The sequence below is a fragment of the Mya arenaria genome, chromosome 4 (genome assembly GCF_026914265.1).
Source record: "Mya arenaria isolate MELC-2E11 chromosome 4, ASM2691426v1".
NCBI classification, from domain to species: Eukaryota; Metazoa; Mollusca; class Bivalvia; order Myida; family Myidae; genus Mya; species Mya arenaria.
The window spans coordinates 25,135,659-25,160,432 of NC_069125.1; the positions used below are offsets into that span (position 1 = coordinate 25,135,659).

Consider the following 24,774-nt stretch of genomic DNA (forward strand, 5'->3'; position numbering starts at 1 on the left):
CCTCACAAATTCAAGAGTTTAATTTAATTGGCATCTTGAAGGCATACCAGTAGTGGTAACTACCATGGAAACAAATAGGTGATTAAATCAATATTCATAGAGTCTTTGTTTTTACATACTAGGAACAGGATCTTATGACTCTACCATAATAAATGCTTATTTCAAACCGCAAAACAGCTCAACCATTTAAGACAAATAAAAAAGTAAGAAAATAATGAACAGAAACTTAAAGTTGCACTACTAGTATATGTAGCTTACCAATAAATGGTTGCAGCGGCTTTTCACAAGTGTGACAAATCATTGGATTCAAAAAGGAATTTCTCATGCAAGATGCGCACACCTTGATTTTTGTCGTACACAATTTGTGATGTTCCAGAAACTCGCTTTCATCCGCTAAAAATAAAAATACAATGTATCATTCAAACATAATATATTTAAAGCTGCACTTTAACATTTATGATGCATTTTACACAAAATGGAGATGAACTTTCTTCTCCCTTGGACAAAAATGGGTTTTACAGTTAAAGATGCACAATAACTGCCAAATAAGATTTGCCATATTTTACACAAATATTTTAACTTACCATAAAGGATTAATAAATGTCGAATATATTGGTTCTTATGAAGGATACTGTGTTTAATTTGAAAGAAATGTGTAGAAAACACAATATTTCTACCATATGAAACGATAGTAGATCACAGTTAATCTTTTAGCATTCACCAATCATTTAATATTTTTCAGCTATTTAATACACAAATATAATCGTGAAATCAGTTAACAATATTTTTCTTAATGTATTATTTAGTAAGAGGTGCTAGGTTTATCACTCAACATTTATGTTTGTTATACATACATGTATGTATGTATTGATTTTGAATAAGCGTGTCTATTTAAGTGAGACTATTTTCCAAAATATCCCTCTAGCTAATAATAACTATTTCCACCAGAAGGTCGTTCTTTGTTACTAAACGTTGATGTTTGATGTTTTTTATCTATCTAATGTGATTTTTTTAATTTTCTATGTAAATGCCAAGACAATTGAGGATTTCGAAAGACACATTTTCAATAATGGAGGTCATTTCGGAATGTGCAAATTTATTTGCAGTCTGTTTGATCTTACAAATACCAGAAAGACCTGGGGTTTTTTCTTCTTCATGTACAAGAACTAAACGGAACTCAAAATACCCTAATGTATGCCCTCAATACGATAAAGCGTTTATCATTTTATTTGAATAAAAAAATAAACAAAAACCTTACGAGGTATTATATGGAAAGTGTAGGTATCAAGTGAGAGCACAATGTCTTTTTTAAAATAGTATAAACTAGAGCTATCACTGAAGGTGATTAATACCCCGAACGCCGCCTCTGATTATGATTTATCATGTATGAAGTTTTTTGCTATTCCATATAGTAGTTTTCAAGTTATCGTCCAGACAAAAGTTTGACAAAAAAAAACACAGAAAAATGCAATAACTCTGTAATTTGCTAAAATACTGTAGTGATTCATGTACACTGAACTCCTTCTCATTGTGCTGTACCATTGTATAAAGTTTTATTACATTCCATAGTTTTAAAGTTATGCTTCGGACAAGAAAAAAGTAACAAAGGGCAATAACTCTGTAATTGGCTGAAATAGAATTGCGGTTCCTGTACACTACACTTCCTCTCATTATGATCACTGTATGAAGATTTATTAAATTCCATTGAATAGTTTACAAGTTATGCTCTGGACAAGAAAAAGTAACAAAGGGCAGTTACTTATGATCTTTCATTGTATGAAGTTTTATTAAATTCCATCCACTTCCTCTCATTCATCTTTACCATTGTATGAAGTTTTAATAATTTCCATCTAGTAGTTTGCAAGTTAATGTCTGGAAAAATATGACAGCCTAAAAAACAAATAAAGAGCAATAACTCAGTAACTAGTTTAGGTAGAGTTATGGTTCTTGAACAATGCACTTCCTCTCATTGTGCTTCATCATTGTATGAAGTTCCAATGAATTCCATCCAATACTTTTAAAGTTATACTCCGGACAAAAAAATAACAAAGGGCAATAACTCAGTGAAAAGCAAGAATATAGTTATGGTTATTGTACACTGCACTTCCTCTCATTATGCTCTACCATTGTATGAAGTTTAATCCAATTCCCTCCAGTAGTTTTTAAGTTATGCTCCGGACAAGGTAAATTGCAATGGACCGACAGACCGACAAACCGACCGACCGACCGGCCTCAGGGTGACTCCAATATACCCCCTTCAAACTTCGTTTGTCGAGGTTATAATGAGCCCTGATGAAAATCACAAACCATGTTTAACCCATTTTTTTTCCAGCATATGCTTCCTAATCAAGGTACATAGTAGGATGAATGTAATGAAGGACCTCAATTTCTATCCGTCAAATCATCATGAAGGTTTTTTTAAATAAATTTGACAACAAAACCTGCTTTTATTAATACAATATTTCTATTGCCAAGTAATTTTGAGACATACTACTACGAAATAACATGACTTTCTTTCATTTATAGATCTATACACATTTTGAACGTTTATACGAAGTTAAAGAATTCACCAATATCGGGTATGTTCAAATATAGTTAGTAACAATGAGTAAAATGGCAAATTGAAGTACGGAATATCTTAAATAAATGAATGTACCTGTTTTTATAAAGTTTTTTAAGGCACATTTGTACTCAAGGAATTTACATAATCAAAAAACAATCTTACCAGCTTGATTCACTAGACACACTTCGCATTTCACCTCTTGATATCTGGTCCACTTTGGTGCACCTAATGGTTGCATTAGCCGCTTAAAATTTAAAGAAATTTAATAACCTAGGCAATAATTTGGCAAAAATAAATAGTTTCGTTAAAATATGATGTATAGCAAATTATATTAAAGTAAACAAGAGCTGTCACAGTATGTGACGAATGCCCCTGATTGTGACATTGACCTATGAACAAGGTCAGTACATGAAAAGTTGATCTTGCCTTTACATGTCAAATACATATGGCAAGTTATTTTAAATTGCCTCTAAACATAAAAAATACCACCCATAGTTGAGAACCGACACTGTTATGTCCTTATATATGCATCATTCCAATGTGAATAAACACCCAAGTGTGACCTTGACCTTTGAGATAGGGACACGGGTCTGTCATGCAACACGTCGTCTTGGTATGTGGAACACATGTGGCAAGTTATTTTAAAATCTGTCCATACAAGGGAAAGTTACAGCCCGGACACGACAACTTATACTCTATGTCCTTATATGCAGCACTCTGTTGTGAATAAACACCTAAGTGTGACCTTAACCTTAGAGGTAGGGACACGGGTCTTGCACGCGACACGTCATCTTGGTATGTGGAACACATGTGGCAAGTTATTTTAAAATCTGTCCATACAAGGGAAAGTTACAGCCCGGACACGACAACTTATACTCTATGTCCTTATATGCAGCACTCTGTTGTGAATAAACACTAAGTGTGACCTTGACCTTAGAGGTAGGGACACGGTCGTTCACGCGACACGTTGTCTTGGTATGTGGAGCACATGTGGCAAGTTATTTTAAAATCTGTCCTTACATGGGAAAGTTACAGCCCAGACACGACAACCTATACTCTATGTCCTATATGCAGCACTCCATTGTGAATAAACACTAAGTGTGACCTTAACCTTTGAGGTAAGGGCACGGATCTTGCACGCGACACGTCCTCTTGGTATGTGGAACACATGTGGCAAGTTATTTTAAAATCTGTCCATACAAGGTAAAGTTACAGCCCGGACACGACAACCTATACTCTATGTCCTATATGCAGCACTCCATTGTGAATAAACACTAAGTGTGACCTTGACCTTTGAGGTAGGGGCACGGGTCTTGCACGCGACACGTCGTCTTGGTATGTGGAACACATGTGGCAAGTTATTTTAAAATCTGTCTATACAAGGGAAAGTTACAGCCCGGACACGACAACCTATACTCTATGTCCTATATGCAGCACTCCATTGTGAATAAACACTAAGGGTGACCTTGACCTTTGAGGTAGGGGCACGGGTCTTGCACGCGACACGTCGTCTTGGTATGTGGAACACATGTGGCTAGTTATTTTAAAATCTGTCCATACAAGGGAAAGTTACAGCCCGGACACGAGTTATTGAGCCGGACACACGGACGGACGGAATGACGGACGGACGGAAGGACGGACGGACGGAAGGACGGACGGACGGACGATGCGATTTTAATATGCCCACCTTCGGGGGCATACAAATCAAAGTAGTAATGCAATATTTATCAATATGTTTAAAAATAATGTCATAGGACAGCGCACACAAGTATACACCACTTTTCCACAGAAATATACGCAATAATGTAGTAATAATTATATGCCTGTGAAAAGCAATAAAAAAAGTAAAATTCAAAAGTAACCTAAACAGTCGCAATGTGACAGTTTTTTACATGATTTACAGAAGATAATCTGTCTTTATTGTGAGATTCAGTTTCAACTGTTGATATATATGTAATAACAGTGACCTTAACCTTGACCCTATGAAAGTCCTGCGTAAAGTTTCCCTTAACACCAAATTTTGTCACAATATGTAAACCATAACTAAACTTCATTCAGTACCAACCATGGCTTCTAAATCAGAAACCGACAAATTGCCAGATTCGATTTCAATTGCAGGAAATGGCAAAAAGATTGGTCCGAAAATTGTTCATTTTTCTTTTTTCAATTAAGGTTCAAATGGTTACTAATCCAGTAAACAAAACAGAAATTGTTATACACAAACAGTGTTTGTCACTCCACATCCTTAACTACCAGCGGACATCCTTGAGGGTGATAACCGTCTGTATTAATAATAAATGACTTCTCTGTTTTCATTACCTCAAAGTAACATTAGATTCGCCGACTTTTCTCATGTAAACAAATGTTACAATTTTGCTACAAATATCCATTATCATTATATAATACAATCTTTATTTTGTAACCACAAAAGCATTAAAATTTCGAATTATATCAACAGCGACAATCTTGATTAACTACATACATGTAGTCTGAATGCTGAGTGTGCGTCGCTTACGTCATGTTAAGAAATGTAATGAAATATCGTTGTTGATGTAAATATCGTTGTTGATGTAAATATCGTTGTTAATTTCCAACCTCCAGAGGCCCTGATGAATATGAATATAGATATATATTTTTTTATCTATTAAATATTATCACTTGAATGTTGATCCAGTAGTAGTATTAAGCAAATAAATTACACTACTGCATTACATCTGAGTGCTTTCTGCCGAATTCTGCTTTCTGCTTTTTCTTGTTAGAAACGATGCATGATTCGATGATAATCTCATTTAAAATTAAATTAGTATCAATTACTAATTTAATTAACTACGATGGCTCTAAAGCACCGCATACAAATAGCCACATAACACATGACGAAAAATTATTCCGCATACAAATAGCCACATAACACATGACGAAAAATTATTAACAGAATACACATTGCAAACATGTGTGACAGAATTCTTCGGACATTTCTATAATCGGACTTTGGATCTGGCCATTTTTTTTATTATTATTTCTCTTTTTTTTTTTTTTTTTTTTTGGGGGGGGGGGGTATTTTGTTTATATTTAATTTAGTCTGGACCGATTGAGGTTCCAAACGTTTTGAAGCCCTAGTACCAACTCTCCTAATTTATACCAGTGATCTTGACACTTTAGATACCCTAACGCAATCTGATGAAAGGTCTCAATAATTGTTCCTATATACCAACTTTGGTCACATTCTGTTGACTCTTACTAAAGTGATTCAGAACCAACCATTTTTTGTATTTTGGTAACACTGACCTTGACCCTTGGGGACCCTGACACAGAACCATGAAAGGTCTAAACAAATTCTTCCTTTATAACAACTTTGGTTGCAATATGTCAACCCTAACTTAAGTTATTCAGTACAAACCATTTAACAACAGTAAATTTGATCCTAGGTAACCAAACACAATCCCATGAGATGTCTTCTAAAACTCTTCCTTTATACCAAATTTGTCACAATATGTCCAACCTAACTAAGTAATTCAATACCATAGGTGAGTTTAACACCACACACCCGAACAACCGCTACCTTTAATTTCTTATTAAACGCAAATGCTCTTAAAGACATTTTTTGGATTCTGTGACATATATAATGAAAACATAACCTTTTACTTCAAATATGTTATAAATTCTGATGAAAAGCTACGGCAGTTGACGTCGGCATATATGGGAAAACAATACATACAATACTTTCACAATAACAGTCGCAATAAAAATTCTAAGCACTTAAAGCGTTGAATGGCTTTCAACCTGCAACGTTCTTCGAGTATAGTCATGTGATTGTAAAACATAATTATTAACATAAACATTTAAAGAATATGCTCGCTCATAATTTTAAGAGTTTAATGTTGATTCTCAATATGATCAAGAAGTATAAGTCACTTGAAATGTGGAATACACCAAATAGTTACTTATAAGGTTTGGAGTAATTATCAATATCATAAAGAACCTTATCTGGAGATTTGGTTTCATAAACAATGCACTGCCACGGATCATGCATTGAGGATTTTTTGGTTAAAACCTATTCTAAATTTAAAACTTGACTTAGGCGTACTTAATTTACTACCAGGGTATGCCAGCTAAACCAAATTCATACCAACAAAATGCATTGGACATATTAATAAGGTTTACGTTTAAGGCTTCTTTCTACAATGCCAAATACCTCTGGATCAAATCATCCACATACTATTTATTCCCTGTATATACACATGAATCTTAATAATGCTTTCAACATTATGTCACTCGTTAACAAAATGAACACATTTATATCAGTTGTTTTAAAATATGCATATGCATTATGCTACATGCTCAAGATATTGGACTTAAATTGCTGAGACAAATTGAGAACTATTCACATACTTACCGTTTCATTCGGCTTTACTTGACTATGACACAAATTGTAGCAGGTTGATACCCTGTCAACGCTTTACGCGATTTGATTTGAATGGTAAAAGTATATAATATCCATTAAGTAATGGTTAAAAGGTTTTTAGTATGTATAACACAAGAGAACAGGTTAAAGTGACACATTTTACAAACTCCAGTAAAAACTAACATTCTCAATAAAAAAAAATGTCAAGTAATAGCAGATTTAGGCAATTTAAAACATAGAAAAAAATATTGATAAAACATTTAAAACATTATGAATTGATATTTTACGCCTAATTTGCATTACATTGCATCATAATACGATCCACATTTTTTCCAGGTTTTAAGGACTTCTCAGAGTTTATTTCTGGGGAAATGTGATGACCCACATTATATTATTAACTACAATGTACATGTAGATATTATCGGTTCTCGGCCGAAGCAATTGAAATCCAAACACAGGTAAATAATACATGTATTTATTTGATTCAGTACGCGTCCTTTTTGAAACTTTTTGCCGATTATGCTTTTTATACTGCATTCTTTAACTCTTTAATTCTTTAAAAACAATTGCTATTTGTACAATTTCAATTGCATTATATTACGCAAAATGCAGTTTATTCGAACTATATGAACCGAATAACATAGATTAAAAACTCTTAATAGCGCTATTTATAGCAAGCTAATTAATATGCAAAATGCAGTCCGCAGCTATAAGAGCAGATTGCTAACTAGGTATTTTCGTTGTAAATGTTAATGTTAATTAAATCGGTGACCATCGCAGTTCTAACCGCGCTGGGGCTATCATTCGCCAAAAGTTAAAAGTGTTATGTTTTGTTTCCAATGTACAGTTAAGTATGCAGGGCTAGCGGCCTACAGCCTAACAACAGAAAATTGCCAAAATGTGTTTTAATATGTTGTATTTGATATATGCGAATAGTTATCGCTCAATTTAAAGTTACATCAACCTTGACCCCATCAACCTTTCAATGACCTTGCCCATCATTTATTTCTGCACATCAACTTGCTATATCCAGTCTCATCATTTTACGTCACTCCTTACACATTTTAATGAGCGAAAACCATTTTTGTAATTCTATTGACCTTTACCCAACAAGAATGTCTCAATATCATCTTGGCCAATGCCATTTTTCATCTGTTCACCTCATTCTGAACACAAATTATTAAGTGGAGACCATTTTCTATTTTAAGAAACAGCGACTTGACCCCAAATAAAACTCCATGATACGTCTCCATATGATCTGGTAAATGCCAAGTTTTATCACATCGATTTAATCTTAAAGTTCTTAAGCGGAAATAACCAGTTTGATGCCTGGACGCCTCCCGCCCTAAGACATTTTCTAAACAATAAAAACCTAAGTATGTTTCTTACCTTCAGCTCTTTCATCATATCAGAAATCTGGAATGTGCTTGTCGCTGCATGCTGTGTCAGGCTTCCTATACAACGTTCGGCTAGAATCGGTAGCGCTTCCCTTACAGTTTTATTTTTCCAGACCTTTTTCTATAAAACACAAACACATCAACCAATTAAGGAGCTTAATGCTTACCAATAGTATGCATTTCAAAACAGACTAATTGAATATTGCTCAACAGATAAATCAACGGAGGCCATCACAGGAAATACCAAGGTCTCCCAAGTATTGCAATTTTTTGCAGGGGGGGGATTTAAAGACATGTTATCTGGGAACACAATGCAACTAGAGATTGTATTCCAGCAGAAATGTATGTATCCCCTTTCATCCCTATGCCAAATGTAAAAGAGCTTTATAATTATCAAAACTCATAACTCGTGAGTAGCAACATATAAGTAATTTAAACTGTATGCATAAACATAAAATGGGCCATATCTAAATAACAAGAGGCCCAAAAGGGCCTATGCTCTACTGGCATGGCTTTTGTGGATATCAATCCAGAGCATGTATGTATGGGTAAAAGGCAACAGACATATAGTTTATGTTTTGTGTTTGGGTTACCTGAAAACGTAGCACGTTCAACATCTGAGCCGAGAAAGTATTGTAAGCAGATTAGTTGCATGAACTATTTTAATATGTGCCAAGTAAAAGTCATCTGACAAAAAAAAATGCTTTCAAAACTGTACTCATAGTAAAATTTTCTGTAGTTTTAAAAGTTAAAAAAAGTTGGTCAAAAGGTCAAAGTCAAGGGCATCCTAGGACAACATTGATCAATTTGAACAAACATTCACAATCAATTGTGCTGAGATGGATGCACGAACACACAAAAAGATTTTCAAACCTTTCCAGATTTATGTTTACCAAACCTGTGAACCCTGGGTGTGGCCAGTAATGACACCAGGTGCATAACTTAAACATTCACAATCAATTTTGTTAAGATGAATGCGCAAACTACAGAACTTAAAGCTTAAAAATGGCCTTTGGGCTTTCAACAAGAACAAGGCAGAGTAATTCACAAAATCAACTGCAGAAGCAAAAAGCAAATTGTCTCTCAAAATCCTAGACTTGCAAATTGTCTCCCTTAACTATAGACTTGAATTAACATATACATGTAAACTTGGCTAAAAATAGAATTCGCTCAAGCAGACCTGGCTAAAAATAAAAAGCATTTCTTTAAAACTTTCATGGCCCATAATCTAGGCATTCATGGGCGGATCTTGCTGGTTTTCGAAAGGAACCAAGCTCTAATGGATATCTAGATACTGTACAAGTTTCATCGAGATATAATCAAAACTGAAGACTGTATCGTGTTCACAACCAATTGTTTACACAATAGCATTTTTTATACTATCAAGGGCCATAATCTAGGCATGCATGGGCGGATCTGGCTGGTTTTCGAAAGGAACCGAGCTCTAATGGATATCTAGATACTGTACAAGTTTCATCGAGATACAATCAAAACTGAAGACTGTATCGTGTTCACAAGCAATTGTTTACAGACGCACGACCGCACGGACGCACGACCGCACGGATGCACATCGTGTTCACAAGCAATTGTTTACAGACGCACGACCGCACGGACGCACTGATGCACATACTACGTACACATTACCATCGCATAAGCTCTTCTGGCCTTTGGCCAGTAGAGCTAAAAAGCTAGCTAAACTAAACCAGCCACGAACATGCATACCCATATTTGATACAAATCACTGATGTGAAGTGTCAATGATATCTGACTAGTGATTGCTTAAATATTCAAGCAGAAATAGTTGGTATATTCAATGAAAATATTAAAAAGGAGACCCATGAGAGTCTGTTATGTACTGGTTTGCTTAATTAGGTCACATTTTGTATCAAGATCAATGAGACATTTGTATAAACATGAAGTCAGTCTCGCGCAGTTTCAGGTCCTGGATTGTTGATCAAGTATTATATCCGCTATACAACCACAACATTATTCCATTTTCGCGTAAATTCAACTTATAAACAAACTTTATCATTTACGTTTCCCCTCAACCGCAGAATTACTAAACAGGAGCAGATTATGTTACACTAAAATTTAAATGTAGAGGCATTTTGATTTCAGAATCAACGAACAAGTTAGAACATGTTTACAACAGGTGAATCAAGCCGTTTTGTTACAAAGGCTACTTAACTTAAAGTCCATACAGGTCACCTACCAGACATCATAAACATATCTCAACATACATGCAAACGTATAGGATTCTAGGCAAACAAGTTTTCAAGCTACTTCTCCCATATGATTGACAAGTTGTGTGTTGTTGGTCAATTTAAAATAAGTTTCAAAGCCACATGTCAATGGACTTTGAAAATATCTGAGGTGGTACGCATACTTAAACATAAAATCTAAGTCGAAAAAGGGCATAATTTTGTCAAAATGCTTGATCGAGTTACTTCCTCTTGTGTATATGCTGGGGGCATAATGGTGTACACGTGTGCAAACTTTCAAAGCCATACGTCTATTGACATTGAAAATATTTGAATTGGTACGCAAACGTTAACGTAAATTCTAAGTAAAAAAGGGGTATAATTTTGTCAAAATGCTTGATCGAGTACTTCCTCCTGTGTACTAGTTGGGGGAATGATGGTGAACACTTGTGCAAAGTTTCAAAGCCATATAGCAATGGACATAAATTCTAAGTCGAAAACGGGGCATAATTTTGTCAAAATGTTTGATAGAGTTACCTCGTCCTGTGTACAGGTTGGGGGCATGATGGTGAACAAGTGTGCAAAATTTAAAAGCCATATGTCAATGGACTTTGAAAATATTTAAGGTGGTACGCGAAACTTTAACATAAGTGGTTACGCCGACGCCGACTCCTACACTCGGGTGACTAGGATAGCTCTCCTTATTCTTCCAAAAGTCGAGCTAAAAATAAAATGTTTTGAAATTTTATGTTTTATTTTTTTTTAGGATCCTTTTTTTTTATAAAAAACATAAATCCTTTGAGACATGTTTTGAGGTAATTAGGATTTGACAGACTTTTACCAAAGAAGATTTATCATATTTTCGATCAAAAAGTGTAAGCATTATTTTTGTAAAAATCGTTTGACAGTATCCGTATTACCTTATAGATTAATGGGCATAAGACAGTCATGTATGGATAAATGCACATGGATAATATCAGCTGGTTTTCGGGAAGAATCAAGCTCTCATAGATATCTAGCTAGTGTTAAAGTTTGGTGAACATCAGATGATAAATGTAGGCGCTATTGTGTTCAAAAATTCAATTATAACAATTTTGCCAATTTAAAGGGCCATAATCCAGTCATGCATTGACAGATATGGCCATAACAATAATTTCTTTAAAGCGTAAAGAAAATGCAGCATAAACTGGTACAAACAGTTTGCTCCACAAACTTAGGCCAGCATTTTTTATAATGTGGTTTACGGGAGCACCGACCCTATTTTTTGCCAAAACCAAATAAAAATAAAAGTTCTATCGTTATCTTTTATTTTTATTATGGCCGCCGACGGCTATTTTAATTGGATGTTCACTGCGCTTAAATATTATGCAAGCCAATCAGAATCATCGTAATTGCGTCGTCATAGGCCTACCAAACAAGATGTCGGCATTTGATGTAAGCAACAATACGATAAATGTGTTATTAAATATTTTAAATTGATTCTAATTGACGAAAACACTTCGAAATCATTGGTACGCAAAAAAAATGAACGTTATCAGTTGGTGAAGTTGTGGAAGAATTTAATGCTCAGCTAAAAAACGTTTAAATAAAGAAAGTCCTTGCCGAGAAACTGACAGACGGTTGGTGGATGGAGTTTTCAACAGATTGTTCTTAAGTATGACCTAATATTCGCTCAAGCTTGGGGCATACTTATGTTTAAAGTGGTCTTAACATTGCTTTATGTGCATGTAGATAGAGTGAAAAAACACACAATAATTGAGCATAAGCATTTTGCAGAAACTTTATTCTTGGTCCTTATGAAATATGTATTTCAATAAGGTACTCATTGCCAGAAGTAATGCATAACTGAAAAGATAATGGACAATAATTCGGCACTAACAGTTAAAATTTTAAATATGTCCGAAAACTGTACTGATTTGCTAAAACTTAATTTCTGATATTCTACAGAAACATTTGTGCACCTATCTATAAAGGACAATATAGATTCCAGTTTTATTTTTCATTTATATTTTTTATGACTGACAACTTAATTCACTCTATAAGTACTTTGTTTGAGCCTGTATAACGAACCCATTAAATGAAGGTTACAAATGAATATCTTTGCGTTTTCAGGTCAAATAATTATTTTTGACTATATCTGCTTCTACTGTGGCTGTCAGTGATGTTCTAGACACTGATGAAGTGCGAGTTTTAAAGGAATACTTTGACATGGTTTGTCTGATATGCGTAACATGCAGGGAAACAAAACCTTTCAAGACTAGAGGGGCTAAGAAAACAATAAGAGTGCAAAAATATAACAGTTCCTATCACTACAGAGATGCTTTGAAGTCTTAATAGAGACCATTAATTTTAGTCATAGCAGTGACATTGTTACAATTGTTGTATATAATGTCTTCTTTTTTAATTCTAATAGATACATGTTTTACTTGTGTATGGAAAGCTGTAATATGATGATCATCTATGTGAAATAAATTTGTTTGGTTCTTGTAGTAGTATTTTTGCTTAAAGCTCAGAATCTTTAAGTGCATTTTAATATGTGACACAAGCTAAAGTGTCAAGAAATACAGCAATTATTTTTGTTTGGTGAGTTTGAACTAGAATGTTAAAGTTGGAAACAATTAAAATAGATATATTTACTAGTAAACATTTAAGACATAGATCTTTCACGCGCAAATTGGGAGAGTCATTATCGATAGTGTATTGCAAAGAAAACATGTCAAATAGAACACATGATATGAAAACAACAGACTTATACAACAAATTCTTTTCATTAATGAAAAAATTAAAATGTAGACAATTCTTCTACATATTTACGTATTCAAAATACAAACAGCATAAAATAACTTAAATCACCTTATTTTCAGTTCACAATAGTGTCTTTTCAGTTCAAAAGTATTATCAAGGTGCAAAAAAGACAATATACAACGGTTGTAAAAAAATAAAATAAAAATGGTCTATCCATACTTTTATTTTTATTTTTTTGGTCGACTGCGGAAAATTTTGACTTTTATTTTTATACTCCCCCTACCCCCGACCCATTTTTTTTTCCAAATTTCCCGTAAACCTTATGCTGAAATCTAATATGTCCATCAGCTGGCAATCTTGAATTTGGTTGGATTTTTTGGCAATGCATATATGATTCGCTGTGATCATGTTATCATGATTAAGTTCAGACAGGTATCTCTGAATGCCCCACCTATATGTAAACAATCAAAGGGCAACAACTCCGTGGAAAATTACCACAGCAAAACATACTTATGTTTTATTTTAAACTAGGATAGGATATACACACAGCCAGCACAACACAACATTGAAATAAGTATGGGCCAACGACTTAGATGCTGCTTTCTACTTATTTTCTCTAAAATATGAGTTTATTTACAAATGTTTTTGATTTTATTTTCAGTGTTCTTACCATGAAATATATAAGGTTAATGACGTAACCATCTCATTAAATTCAACTGAATATATTGAAAGTTTTGGCAAAAAGTGTTTGCACTATGACACCAAAGCCGACATCAATTTAATCATAATACCCCATAGACACGACTGCCAATCACGTGACCTTTGTTGTGATAAAGTAGAAAAGCGAATGTCTGCAAAATCGACGATCGCCGGTAAGATTTTTTTTTATCTTAAATCATTATATGGAGTCAATTTTTAACGGCCATGTTTAAGGGCTTCTTTTCCTCGACATGTTTTTTTTTGCCAAAAAGCTGAAAATATGATAAAATAGGCGAACAATAATACGTGAATAAAGTAGACTAACTGTTTCATGAACATCTATAAACCTTAGACATATTTTTTGTAAAAAGAAGTGTTGCATATTCAACACTTTATAACAGTTATAAAAGCTGAAAAGAAGCCTTGCGTGTACATCGGCATTTTTTTCGGAGCAAGTCAGAGTCAAGTATCCATCGTAGACCACATCGGAATTATGCCACATACCGATGTTGTGACAAATCATGTAATACTGTCGGCGACTTAAGAGCCACAGGTTGACCTTTATTTTTGTAATTATTTACAGCTAATGGTTTTGTTCACATTGTTATACAATGACATCTGCATAAAACTAGGGCTTGTGTGCATTGTTTTATTGTTCTACTCTTTGTTTCTGATGTTTATAAACATGCTGAAAGATATATAATTCAGAGTCACGATAAAACGGCAGTTTAATATTTAAGCAAAATTTTCTTTACGCTTTAAAATTATTTTTATGGCCATATCTGTCAATGCATGACTGGATTATGGTCCTTTAAATTTGGCAAGTCTGACATTTGTCATCATGTTTGATTAAAGATGTCACCTTCAAGGCCATTTGACCCGAGCCATGTTTGCGACTATGTAAAAGCATACACCCTTGCCTTGTTTATCCAGGCACAGGCGTAACTGTAAAGGATAACTTACTCAACTGCTTCTCTTTTAAGATAATATAGATGGCTTCATACTAGTTGTTTAATACATATTTCAAGAAGATAGCAAGTGCCATAATCTTGTTTTGTTTCCATTTTCAACTTTGACCTGATCTCATTTTGGTTGATGTGCTTAGGGAAGCATAATGCCATAGTAAGCATGACTGTTAAATGCTGCTTTGCTGCTAGTAATATTTATTTAATTTGATACTTCAATATTGTTATTTTCACTATATCATTTGATAACGTCAGAGAAATACACATGTAGTATATTTCCATCCAAGATATTATAAGTGATAATATATAACTTATAATATATAAGATACTATTCAGCAAAATAGAACGGTATTACTCCTACTATTATACAAGCTTTGTTCCTCATTTGATTACAAGATCTAACTGATGTTAAAAATTGTATCATGTTTAGGCCTTATGACTTTGACAAAACAATGTTGTTTCTTTTTATTTATAAGTGATTGTCATTGTGATTTGTTCATTTGAATGACCGATTGTCCTAATTTTAGTTTTTCTTTTGAATTTGGGCGACAAATAATACCAGGGATAATATATCTTGTTTCTTTGAAGTCAAATTGCAAAAAGCTGTCTTGAACTTAAGTCATTGACATAGAGCATTAACACTGGGTAACATGGTCAAATACCCGTAGAATAGTATTTTGCAACCCCAAACTCAAATATAAAAAACTTAAGGTATGTTAACTTGTTTTATACGAAACAGATAAGCTTTAAAAGAATCAACGAATATGATTTTGTGTACATAATAACTTACCTGAATAAGGTTCTTCAAAGCAAATGTCGACATAGTTCGTAAAGTATCTTTTGGAAACCTTTCAACTGGACTGATTCCAGTCAGTAGTTCTCTTATCACTGAAATACAATCAGATTTCTTCATCACTGTAAAGAAATACGATTTCTACGGTGTTTTAAAGTCTTCTTTTAAGTTGCTTAGAATATACTTTTCAAGAAGACACACAATTCTGATTTTAAGAAACAGTGACCTTGACCCTGACCCCTTAAATGCAATCCCAAGCTAGCTCTTAACATAAGCTACCTTAACACACCACCTTTTATCAATATCCATCTTGAGGTCACCATTTTTCTATTTATAGTTACAGTGACATTGACCCTAACTCTTTTGAAGCAATCCCAACTTAGCAATTCGCATAAACTTCCTATACACCAACTTTCAATATTCTCCATCAATGGTAGCTAAAGTTATTTGGCAGAAACCAATGCTTGACTTCCCCAACTCTTATCTGTCTGCGTGTCCAACCGCCCGCCTACCCACAACATCCGCGTCTTATAACCTGCTTTTCTTTGAAAAACTGCAATCAAATGTGCCTGTCAAAGAAATAAAAAAAACAAGAGGCCCAAAAGGGCCTATACTCTACTGGCATGGCTCTTGTGGTCATTTTTAATCCAGAACATGTATGTATGGGTAAAGGCAACAGACATATAGTTCAAATTTTGTGTTTGGGTTACCTGAAAACATTGCAAGTTCAACATCTGAGCCCAGAAAATATTGTAAGCAGATTAGTTGCATGAACTATTTTAATATGTGCCAAGTAAAAGTCATCTGTCAAAAAAAAAAAATGCTTCCAAAACTGTACTCATGGTAAAAATTTCTGTAGTTTTAAAAATTTAAAAAAAGTTGGTCAAAAGGTCAAGGTCAAGGGCATCCGAGGACAACATTGATCAATTTGAAACAAACATTCACAAGCAATTCTGCTGAGATGGATGCAAAAACTCACAAAAAGATTTTCAAACTTATCCTAATTTAATTTTACTAATTTGAACAAACATTCACAACCAATTTTATTAAGATGAATGTGCAAACTACAGACACTTGGAGCTAAAAAAATGGCCTTTGAGCTTTCAACAAGAACAGGGCAGAGTAATTCACAAAATCAACTGCAGTACAAAAAGCAAATTCTCTCCCTTAGTCCTTAACTTGAATTTACATGTACATGTAAACTTGGCTAAAAATTCGCTCATGCAGACCTACATGTAGCTAAAACTAGGTTAGCTAAAATAGCATTTCTTTAATTTAAAACTTTCAAGGCCCATAATCTAGGCATGCATAGGCGGATATGGCTGGTTCCAAAAGAACCAAGCTCTAATTGATATCTAAATACTGTACAAGTTTCATCAAGATACAATCAAAACTGAAGACTGTATCGCGTTAACAAGAAATTGTTTACAAGAAATTGTTTACAGACGCACGCACAAGCGCACGCACATACTACGTACACATTACCATCCCATAATGGCCTTTGGCCAGTAGAGCTAATGAGAACAAAGTCAATCAAGTGCCATACTTTTTGTTTATGGCAGATATGGATTAGGATACCTAAGTTGTACCATGGCTCCTGTGTAAAGTAAGAATCCCATTAACTAAACAGTAGTTCAGAACTAGTTGCCTAGAACTTCAACATTTGTTCCATGTAATATGGTATTTCATCAATGCATAAGTTAGTTATAGCGCGGACATGATTATGTGTACCTTTAAAAGTCTCGTTTGACCTTAAACTTTGAGGTATGGACACGGGTCAAAGTCACTGCACATTGTCTCAATGAGGACAACATTTTTACCAAGGAATATGGTAATCCATCAATGCATAAGTAAGTTATAGACCGGACTCAAAATGTTAGAGCCAAACGGACTGGACAGACGGACGGACGAACAGTCAGATAGACAGGAAACCTAAAGTCCCCTCCGGTAGGGGACTTAAATATAATATGCCTCTCTTTCTGTTGAAGGGGATAGATAATAATATTAAAAAAAGAATAATGACACATACAGAATGACTTCTAGTCTAAGGGGAGACATAACAACAATAACAAGGTGTTTGTCAAACATTATCCCTCCCCCCTGAGTGCCATGTTGCTTATTTGCAGTATTTGGACAATTAAATGACCTTTGTATGGACTGAGATGAGAGCTGACTTTTCATTGACTTTGGATGCCTATTAGGCAGTCATAAGATTATGATCATTCAAGGTATGAGGATAGTAGGTACGTACTTCTAAGCAGCAGGAACTATGTAAAAATTATTTTTATTTTAATGATCCATATGTGTTCTGATCTTGACCTTGGACTCTATGAACTCAAAATCCAAAGGGGTCATTTACTGACTACTCGCAACCTAAATGTCAAGTTTAAGGGCCATTAGTGCAGGCATTGTCACGTTTTCAAACAGACTAATTTTTCACCTTCAACGTCCCTGTGGCCTTGACCTTTGACCCATTTACCCCTTAAATTAATAGGGGTCATCTAATGGTAAGGCCCAATCTCCAAGTCAAGTTTGAGGGCCATGGGTGCAACATTTTAAGATTTATCACTTCAACAATGTTTTTGCATTCAAAGTCACTGTAACCTTTACTTTTGACCCCTAAAATTAATAGTGGTCGTGACCGGATTACCCTTTCGAAAAGGGTCATCTACAGGTCATGCCTAACCTTCTATTCAAGTTTAAGGGCCGTGGGTGCATGCATTGTTGAGTTATCATTCAGCCAACCTTTAAGCATTCAAGTACACTGTGACCTTGACCTTTGACCCAATAATCCCTCAAATCAATAGTGGTCATCTACTGGGCAGGACCAGCCCCCATGTCCAGTTTGATGGCCATAGGTCGAGGCATTGTTGAGTTATCACTCGGAAAAACCTTGACAATTTCCCCCATTTAAGGTCACTGTGACTTTAAACTTTGACCGGTGGCCCCTAAAAACAATAGAAGTCATCTACTGGTCAGGCCAAACCTTCATGTCAAGTATGATGACAATAAGTCCAGGAATTGTCGAGCTATCACTCGGACAAGCTTTGATCCGCAACATGTCTAAAGCAATATATATCCACTCTTCAACGAAGGGGGCATAATAAAATTTCACTTAAATAGGCCAGGCCGTTCAAGATGAGATGTCTTTTGAGAGACGATTGACAGACACTGGCTAGCGGGCGATTGGAAAAGCTCACCCTGAGCACTACAACGTGCTCAGGTGCCCTTTAAAGAAGATCAAGAGCTGTCACAGACAGCTATATCCCCCGCCTCATGGGGGCATTTTTTGTAACGAAAGCCAATCAATGCTAAGGGTAGTTTCCCAGGAACATAAGAAATGCGTAAAATTAAGAAAGGGCAATAACTCTTCCTCAAAGAATCCCTTCATGAAAGCCAGTAACCATGCACAGCCTGATTTGATGCTTATCACTCTGTGAAACACTGGTAAAACACAATGTAAATAAAACAAGAGGGCCATGGTGGCCCTAAATCGCTCACCTGAGTAATATAGTTTAACCTTAGTAATCAATAAAGCTTGATATTTGTTCTCAAAGAATATTGAAAAACATACTGGTCAAACATGTTGCCTGGATAATCACTGACAGGACTTGGTAGAGTTCCCTGCACACTGACTGGACTTTTCACAGTTTCCTGCACACTGACAGGACTTGTCGATTGACTGAACTCTGACAGGATTTTGTATTGTTGGCTGCACACTGACAGGACTTGTTGATTGACTGCACGCTGACAGAATTTGATTCTCATACCTGCACACTGACAGGACTTTGTTTAGTTGCCTGCACACTGACAGGACTTGATAATTGACTGCACACTGACAGCACTTGGTACAGATACCTGCACACTGACAGGACTTTTTTTCAGTTGCCTGCACACTGACAGGATTTGTTCATTTGCCTGCACACTGACAGGACTTCATTCAATTGCCTGCACACTAACAAAACTATGTTCACTTGCTTGCACACGAAAATAACTTTTAGTATAGATACACAAACAACAAAAATTGCACCATCCAATAAAATCAATAATCTGCCTTAAGCTCTAAAAATCAATGAACAGTACACATTCATATTTTCTATTATTGCTTCTTCCATCTAGGACAATATCACCATCCTTCAAAGTCTGATTATTAAATTTATCATTAAGTAAAAATGAAATTTCTTCTAAGGAATAGAGTGTATACTAATTATTTTAATCTATGATCCTAAAAAAGAACAATAATTACCTTATAAGTGACTATGTTGAAGACTTAATAGACTTTAAAATATATTCCCTTGTTACTAAAAATAGAAAGTAGAGGAATCTTCAACAACAAGAGCTGTCAAAGTATGTGACAAATGGCCCCCAATGTGACATTGATCTATGAACAAGTACATAAAAAGTTGATCTTGCCTTTATGTGTCAAATACATATTGCAAGTTATATTAAATTGCCTCTGAGCATAGAAAAAAAAAACAATCATACTAAATGACAGCCAACACTCTTTATGTCCTCATATTCAGCATTCCATTGTGAATAAACACTTAGTGTATCTTTCACCTTAGAGGTAGGGACATGGGTCTTGCACACGACACGTTGTCTTGGTATGTCGAAAACATATGGCAAGTCATTTTAAAATCTGTCCATATAAGAGTAAGTCACAGCACGGACACGACAGCCTATATTTTCCTTCAGGTTGCCATGGCAACCAGAGTTCTGCATGGAATTATTTTTTTTGAACAATTTTGAAAAAGCACCAACCAAGGATCATTCCTATGAAGTTTCATCAAAATTGTCCAAGCGGTTTAGGAGAAGAAGATGATTGTAACCAATTGTTGACACTTTTCCTTTAGGTTGCCATGTCAACCAGAGTTCTACATGGAATTCATTTCTTTGAACAGTTTTGAAAAAGCACCAACCAAGGATCATTCCTATAAAGTTTCATCAAAATTGTCAAAGCGGTTTAGGAGAAGATGATTATAGCCAATTGTTGACGCTGAACGACAGACGATGGACGACAGACGCCGGACCTAGACCGATCACAATAGCTGCCCTTGAGCACTTTGTGCTCAGGTGAGCTAAAAAGGCAATAACTCTTTCAAAAAAGGTCAAATTGCAAAAGTCTGACAACATGCCCTGCGTCACTATATAGTCATCAATCTGTGAAAGTTTGGTAGAAATCGCATGAAAAACGTAAGAGGAGTTGCGAAGAAACCAATTTTAGAAGTAAAATAAAGAAAGGGCAATAACTCTTTCAAAAATGGTCGAATCGTGAAAGCCCGACTATATGCGCTGCGTCACTATATAGTCATCAATCTGTGAAAGTTTGGTACAAATCGCATGGAAAACGTAAGAGGATATGCGAAGAAACCAATTTTAAATGTAAAATAAGCAAAGGGCAATAGCTCTTTCAAAAATGGTCAAATCGCAAAAGCCAGATAATATGCCCTGCTTCACTTTATGATCATCAATCTGTGAAAGTTTGGTAGAAATCGCATGAAAAACAGAAGAGGAGTTGCGAAGAAACCAATTTTAAATGTAAAATAAGAAAAGGGAAATAACTCTTTCAAAAATGGTCGAGGCGGGAACGCCCATCAATATGCGCTGCTTCACTTTCTGATCATCAATCTGTGAATGTTTGGTAGAAATCGCATGAAAAACGTAAGAGGAGTTGCAGAGAAACCAATTTTAAATGTAAAATAAGCAAAGGGCAATAACTCTTTCAAAAATGGTCAAATTGGGAAAGCCCGACAATATGCGCTACTTCACTTTATGATCATCAATCTGAAATTTTGGTAGAAATCGCATGAGAAATGTAAGAGGAGATGCAAAGAAATGAATGTGGGATGCAAGGACGGACGCACGTACAGAATTGCGCCTACCATTTCTATATCCCCTCGCCTTTTCAAGGTGGGGGATAATGACAAATACAGTATGTCTCTTTCAGTTGTAGAAAGACATTATAATAAGCATAAAGGATAATAAAAATTCAGTATGTCCTCTTTTCAGTCAAAGAAAGACATAATTAGTTCATTAAGGTGATCATATTAATGAACTTTAATGCATATCATCCAAAACTAGAGCTATCACTTAAGGTGATTTATACCTCCGAACGCTGCCTCTCATTATGATTTATCATTGTATGAAGTTTTATGCTTTTCCATCAAGTAGTTTTCAAGTTTCTGTCTGGACAAAAGTTTGACAAAAAAAAACACAGAAAAAGGCAATAACTCTGTAACTTGCTAAAATAGTGTAGTAATCCATGTACACTGGACTCCTTCTCATTGTTCTGTACCATTGTATACAGTTTTATCACATTCCATCCGTTAGTTTTCAAGTAATGCTCCGGACAAGAAAAAGTAACAAAGGGCACTAACTCTGTAATTAGCTGAAATAGAATTGCGGTTCCTGAACACTACACTTCCTCTTATTATGATATATCACTGTATGAAGTTTTATTAAATTCCATCCAATAGTTTTCAAGTTATGCTCCGGACAAGAAAAAAGTGGCAGTAACTCTGTAATAAGCTGAAATAGAGTTATGGTTCTTGTGCACTGCACTTCCTCTCATTGTGCTTTACCATTGTATGACATTTTAATAAATTCCATCTAGTAGTTTGCAAGTGAATACCTGGAAAAAAAATTGACAGCAAAAAAAAAAAAAGGGCAATAACTCAGTTATTAGTTTAGGTAGAGTTATGGTTCTTGAACACTGCACTTCCTCTCACTGTGCTTTACCATTGTATGTAGTTCCAATAAATTCCATCCAGTACTTTTGAAGATACACTCCGGACAAAAAAAGTAACAAAGGGCAATAACTCAGTAATAAGTAAGAATAGAGTTATGGTTATTGTACACTGCACTTCCTCTCACTGTGCTCCAATTCCATCCGTTAGATTTTAAGTTATGCTCCGGACAAGGAAAATTGCAACGGACCGACGGACCGACAAACCGACCGACCACAGGGTGACTCCAATATACCCCCTTCAAACTTCGTTTGTAGGGGTATAATGATATCCCAGCGCAAAGCCATTAAGCAAGGTGAATTTCAACAGTGATGCAAAACAGAAGAAAAAACAAGAGCTGTCACAGAGACAGCACGCTTGACTATTCCGCCGCTTTTCAGTGTAAGGATTGAAACATTTAGGCGAAATATTGATCACTGTAAAATTATATTATTTTTAATGCAATACATGATGTTTTTGCCGAGATATTAACATAAACGTTGAAACATGCAAAATTTTAATCAGAGTCCAATAATAAAGGATCATTATTTGCAAAATAAAGTTATCTAACATGGTCATTCAAGTAGGTTGGTGGTTAAGTACCATTGTATCAAGTCTCAATGCAATACATGAAGTTGTTGCTGAGATATTAACCTATGTGTGCTTACATGCAAAACCTTAACTAGAATTTAATAAAAGGCAATTATTTGCATTACATGCAAACTTGAGTTATCTTACTTGGTCAATATAGTAGGTTGGATGGTTCAATTCCATTGTTTAAAGTCTTAATGCAATACATAAAGTAGTTGCTAAGATATTAACCTATGGTGCTTACATGTAAAACCTTAATCAGAATTTCTAAATAATAAAGGTCCATTTTTTGCATTAAATTCAAATAATTGTTATCTAACTTCCTTAATTTAGAAGATTAGATAGTTCGGAATACATATCTTTAGTTTGAATGCAATACATGATGTATTTACTGGGAAAAACACTTACAAGTGCTTACTTGCAAAACCTTAACCAAGGTGTGACGCCAACGCTTGGGTGAGTAGTATAGCTCTCCTTATTCTTCGAATAGTCAAGCCAAAAACAAGTGACCAAGTGTTTGACATCCTTAAAAGAAAGGATCCAATAAATGTGTCAAACTTATGTGTTTGACCTCCTTAAGAGAAAGGATTCAATCAATTTAAAATTCAACTATTACAAGATAAACATCCTTTGACAACAGTGATAAGATGCTTTTCATTGCAATTTTTTTTGGCGCATCTAGACATTTTATAGGTAAATTTGAATGAAATATCAGTGCAATTAACCTTATTTTAATTATTCATTTACAATGCGTCATCACACAGACAAGCTTTTTGCGTTCAAGGTCACTGTGACCTATTGAAAATGAAATTAACTGAGACATGTGAGATAACATTATTATCACTTTTAATGGTTGATTTCACATATGATGGTTTATCCTAAAAAGTCACGCCAATTTGGAAGTGAGAGATAATGAAACATACGACAACAATAGTTTTAACATAATATCATACCAACTCCAAAGTTGTGATAGTCATGAAACTTGGTCAATCCCTTGAATGTTGTTGTTGGAAAGTAGCCAACAGTTCCAGCAAGTGGGGATGCAGTGATCAAGAGTTTATCATTGGGCTCTCTCATTTCTCTTGCTAATCCAAAATCAATCAATCTTGCATTATATTCCAAGTCCAGCACAATGTTAAGAGACTTTATGTCCATATGCAAGACAGCATGCCTGTTAAAACAAAAAAATAAGAACATTATATTTATGCAAAGAGCTTCAGAAACAAGCTCATTAGAAAAAAGTCTAATCATAAACCCGTTTTAATGGCACTGGGTAAACCCAAAGACATAGAACATAAAATCACAAACAAGAAACATAGAATAACAGCACAAAACTCCACAAACAGCACAGTGCATACATACTTTACATAAATCAAAATACAGCGTATGAATACATCACATCAGTGAACCCCCAGATTTGTTTTGAGAATGCAGATATTGTGAGTATCGCTATGAACTAGGCCACAAGTGCCCTAGTCCAAAAACTAAACTTTAACCTAAGTTCCACTTTGACGTTGGCCCTAGGGGCCCCAAAAAGCAATCTCATGAAAGTCATCCATTCACTCTTCCTTTATACCAAGTTTGGTCGCAAACCGTCAATTCTAACCATCGTTATTTAGTATGAAACTGTTATCAATATTAGTTACGGTCACCTTGACAACAGGGGCCCTAAACGAAATCCTGTCCATGAATG

The 24,774-nt window shown here is 35.0% G+C and overlaps 1 protein-coding gene across 3 annotated transcripts in view; it reads right to left on the reverse strand.

The window, feature by feature from the left end:
• The window catches only part of LOC128230243 (uncharacterized), a 74,038-nt gene that overhangs the window by 8,949 nt on the left and 40,315 nt on the right, over positions 1-24,774 (reverse strand). For all 3 annotated transcript variants that reach the window (XM_052942355.1, XM_052942354.1, XM_052942356.1), the window contains 5 exons: positions 24,035-24,252; positions 15,763-15,860; positions 8,355-8,483; positions 2,726-2,807; positions 259-393 (listed from right to left, as the gene is read on the reverse strand). In XM_052942355.1, the coding sequence (XP_052798315.1) occupies positions 259-393; positions 2,726-2,807; positions 8,355-8,483; positions 15,763-15,860; positions 24,035-24,252 (662 nt within the window). The remainder of the gene's footprint in view (positions 1-258; positions 394-2,725; positions 2,808-8,354; positions 8,484-15,762; positions 15,861-24,034; positions 24,253-24,774) is intronic.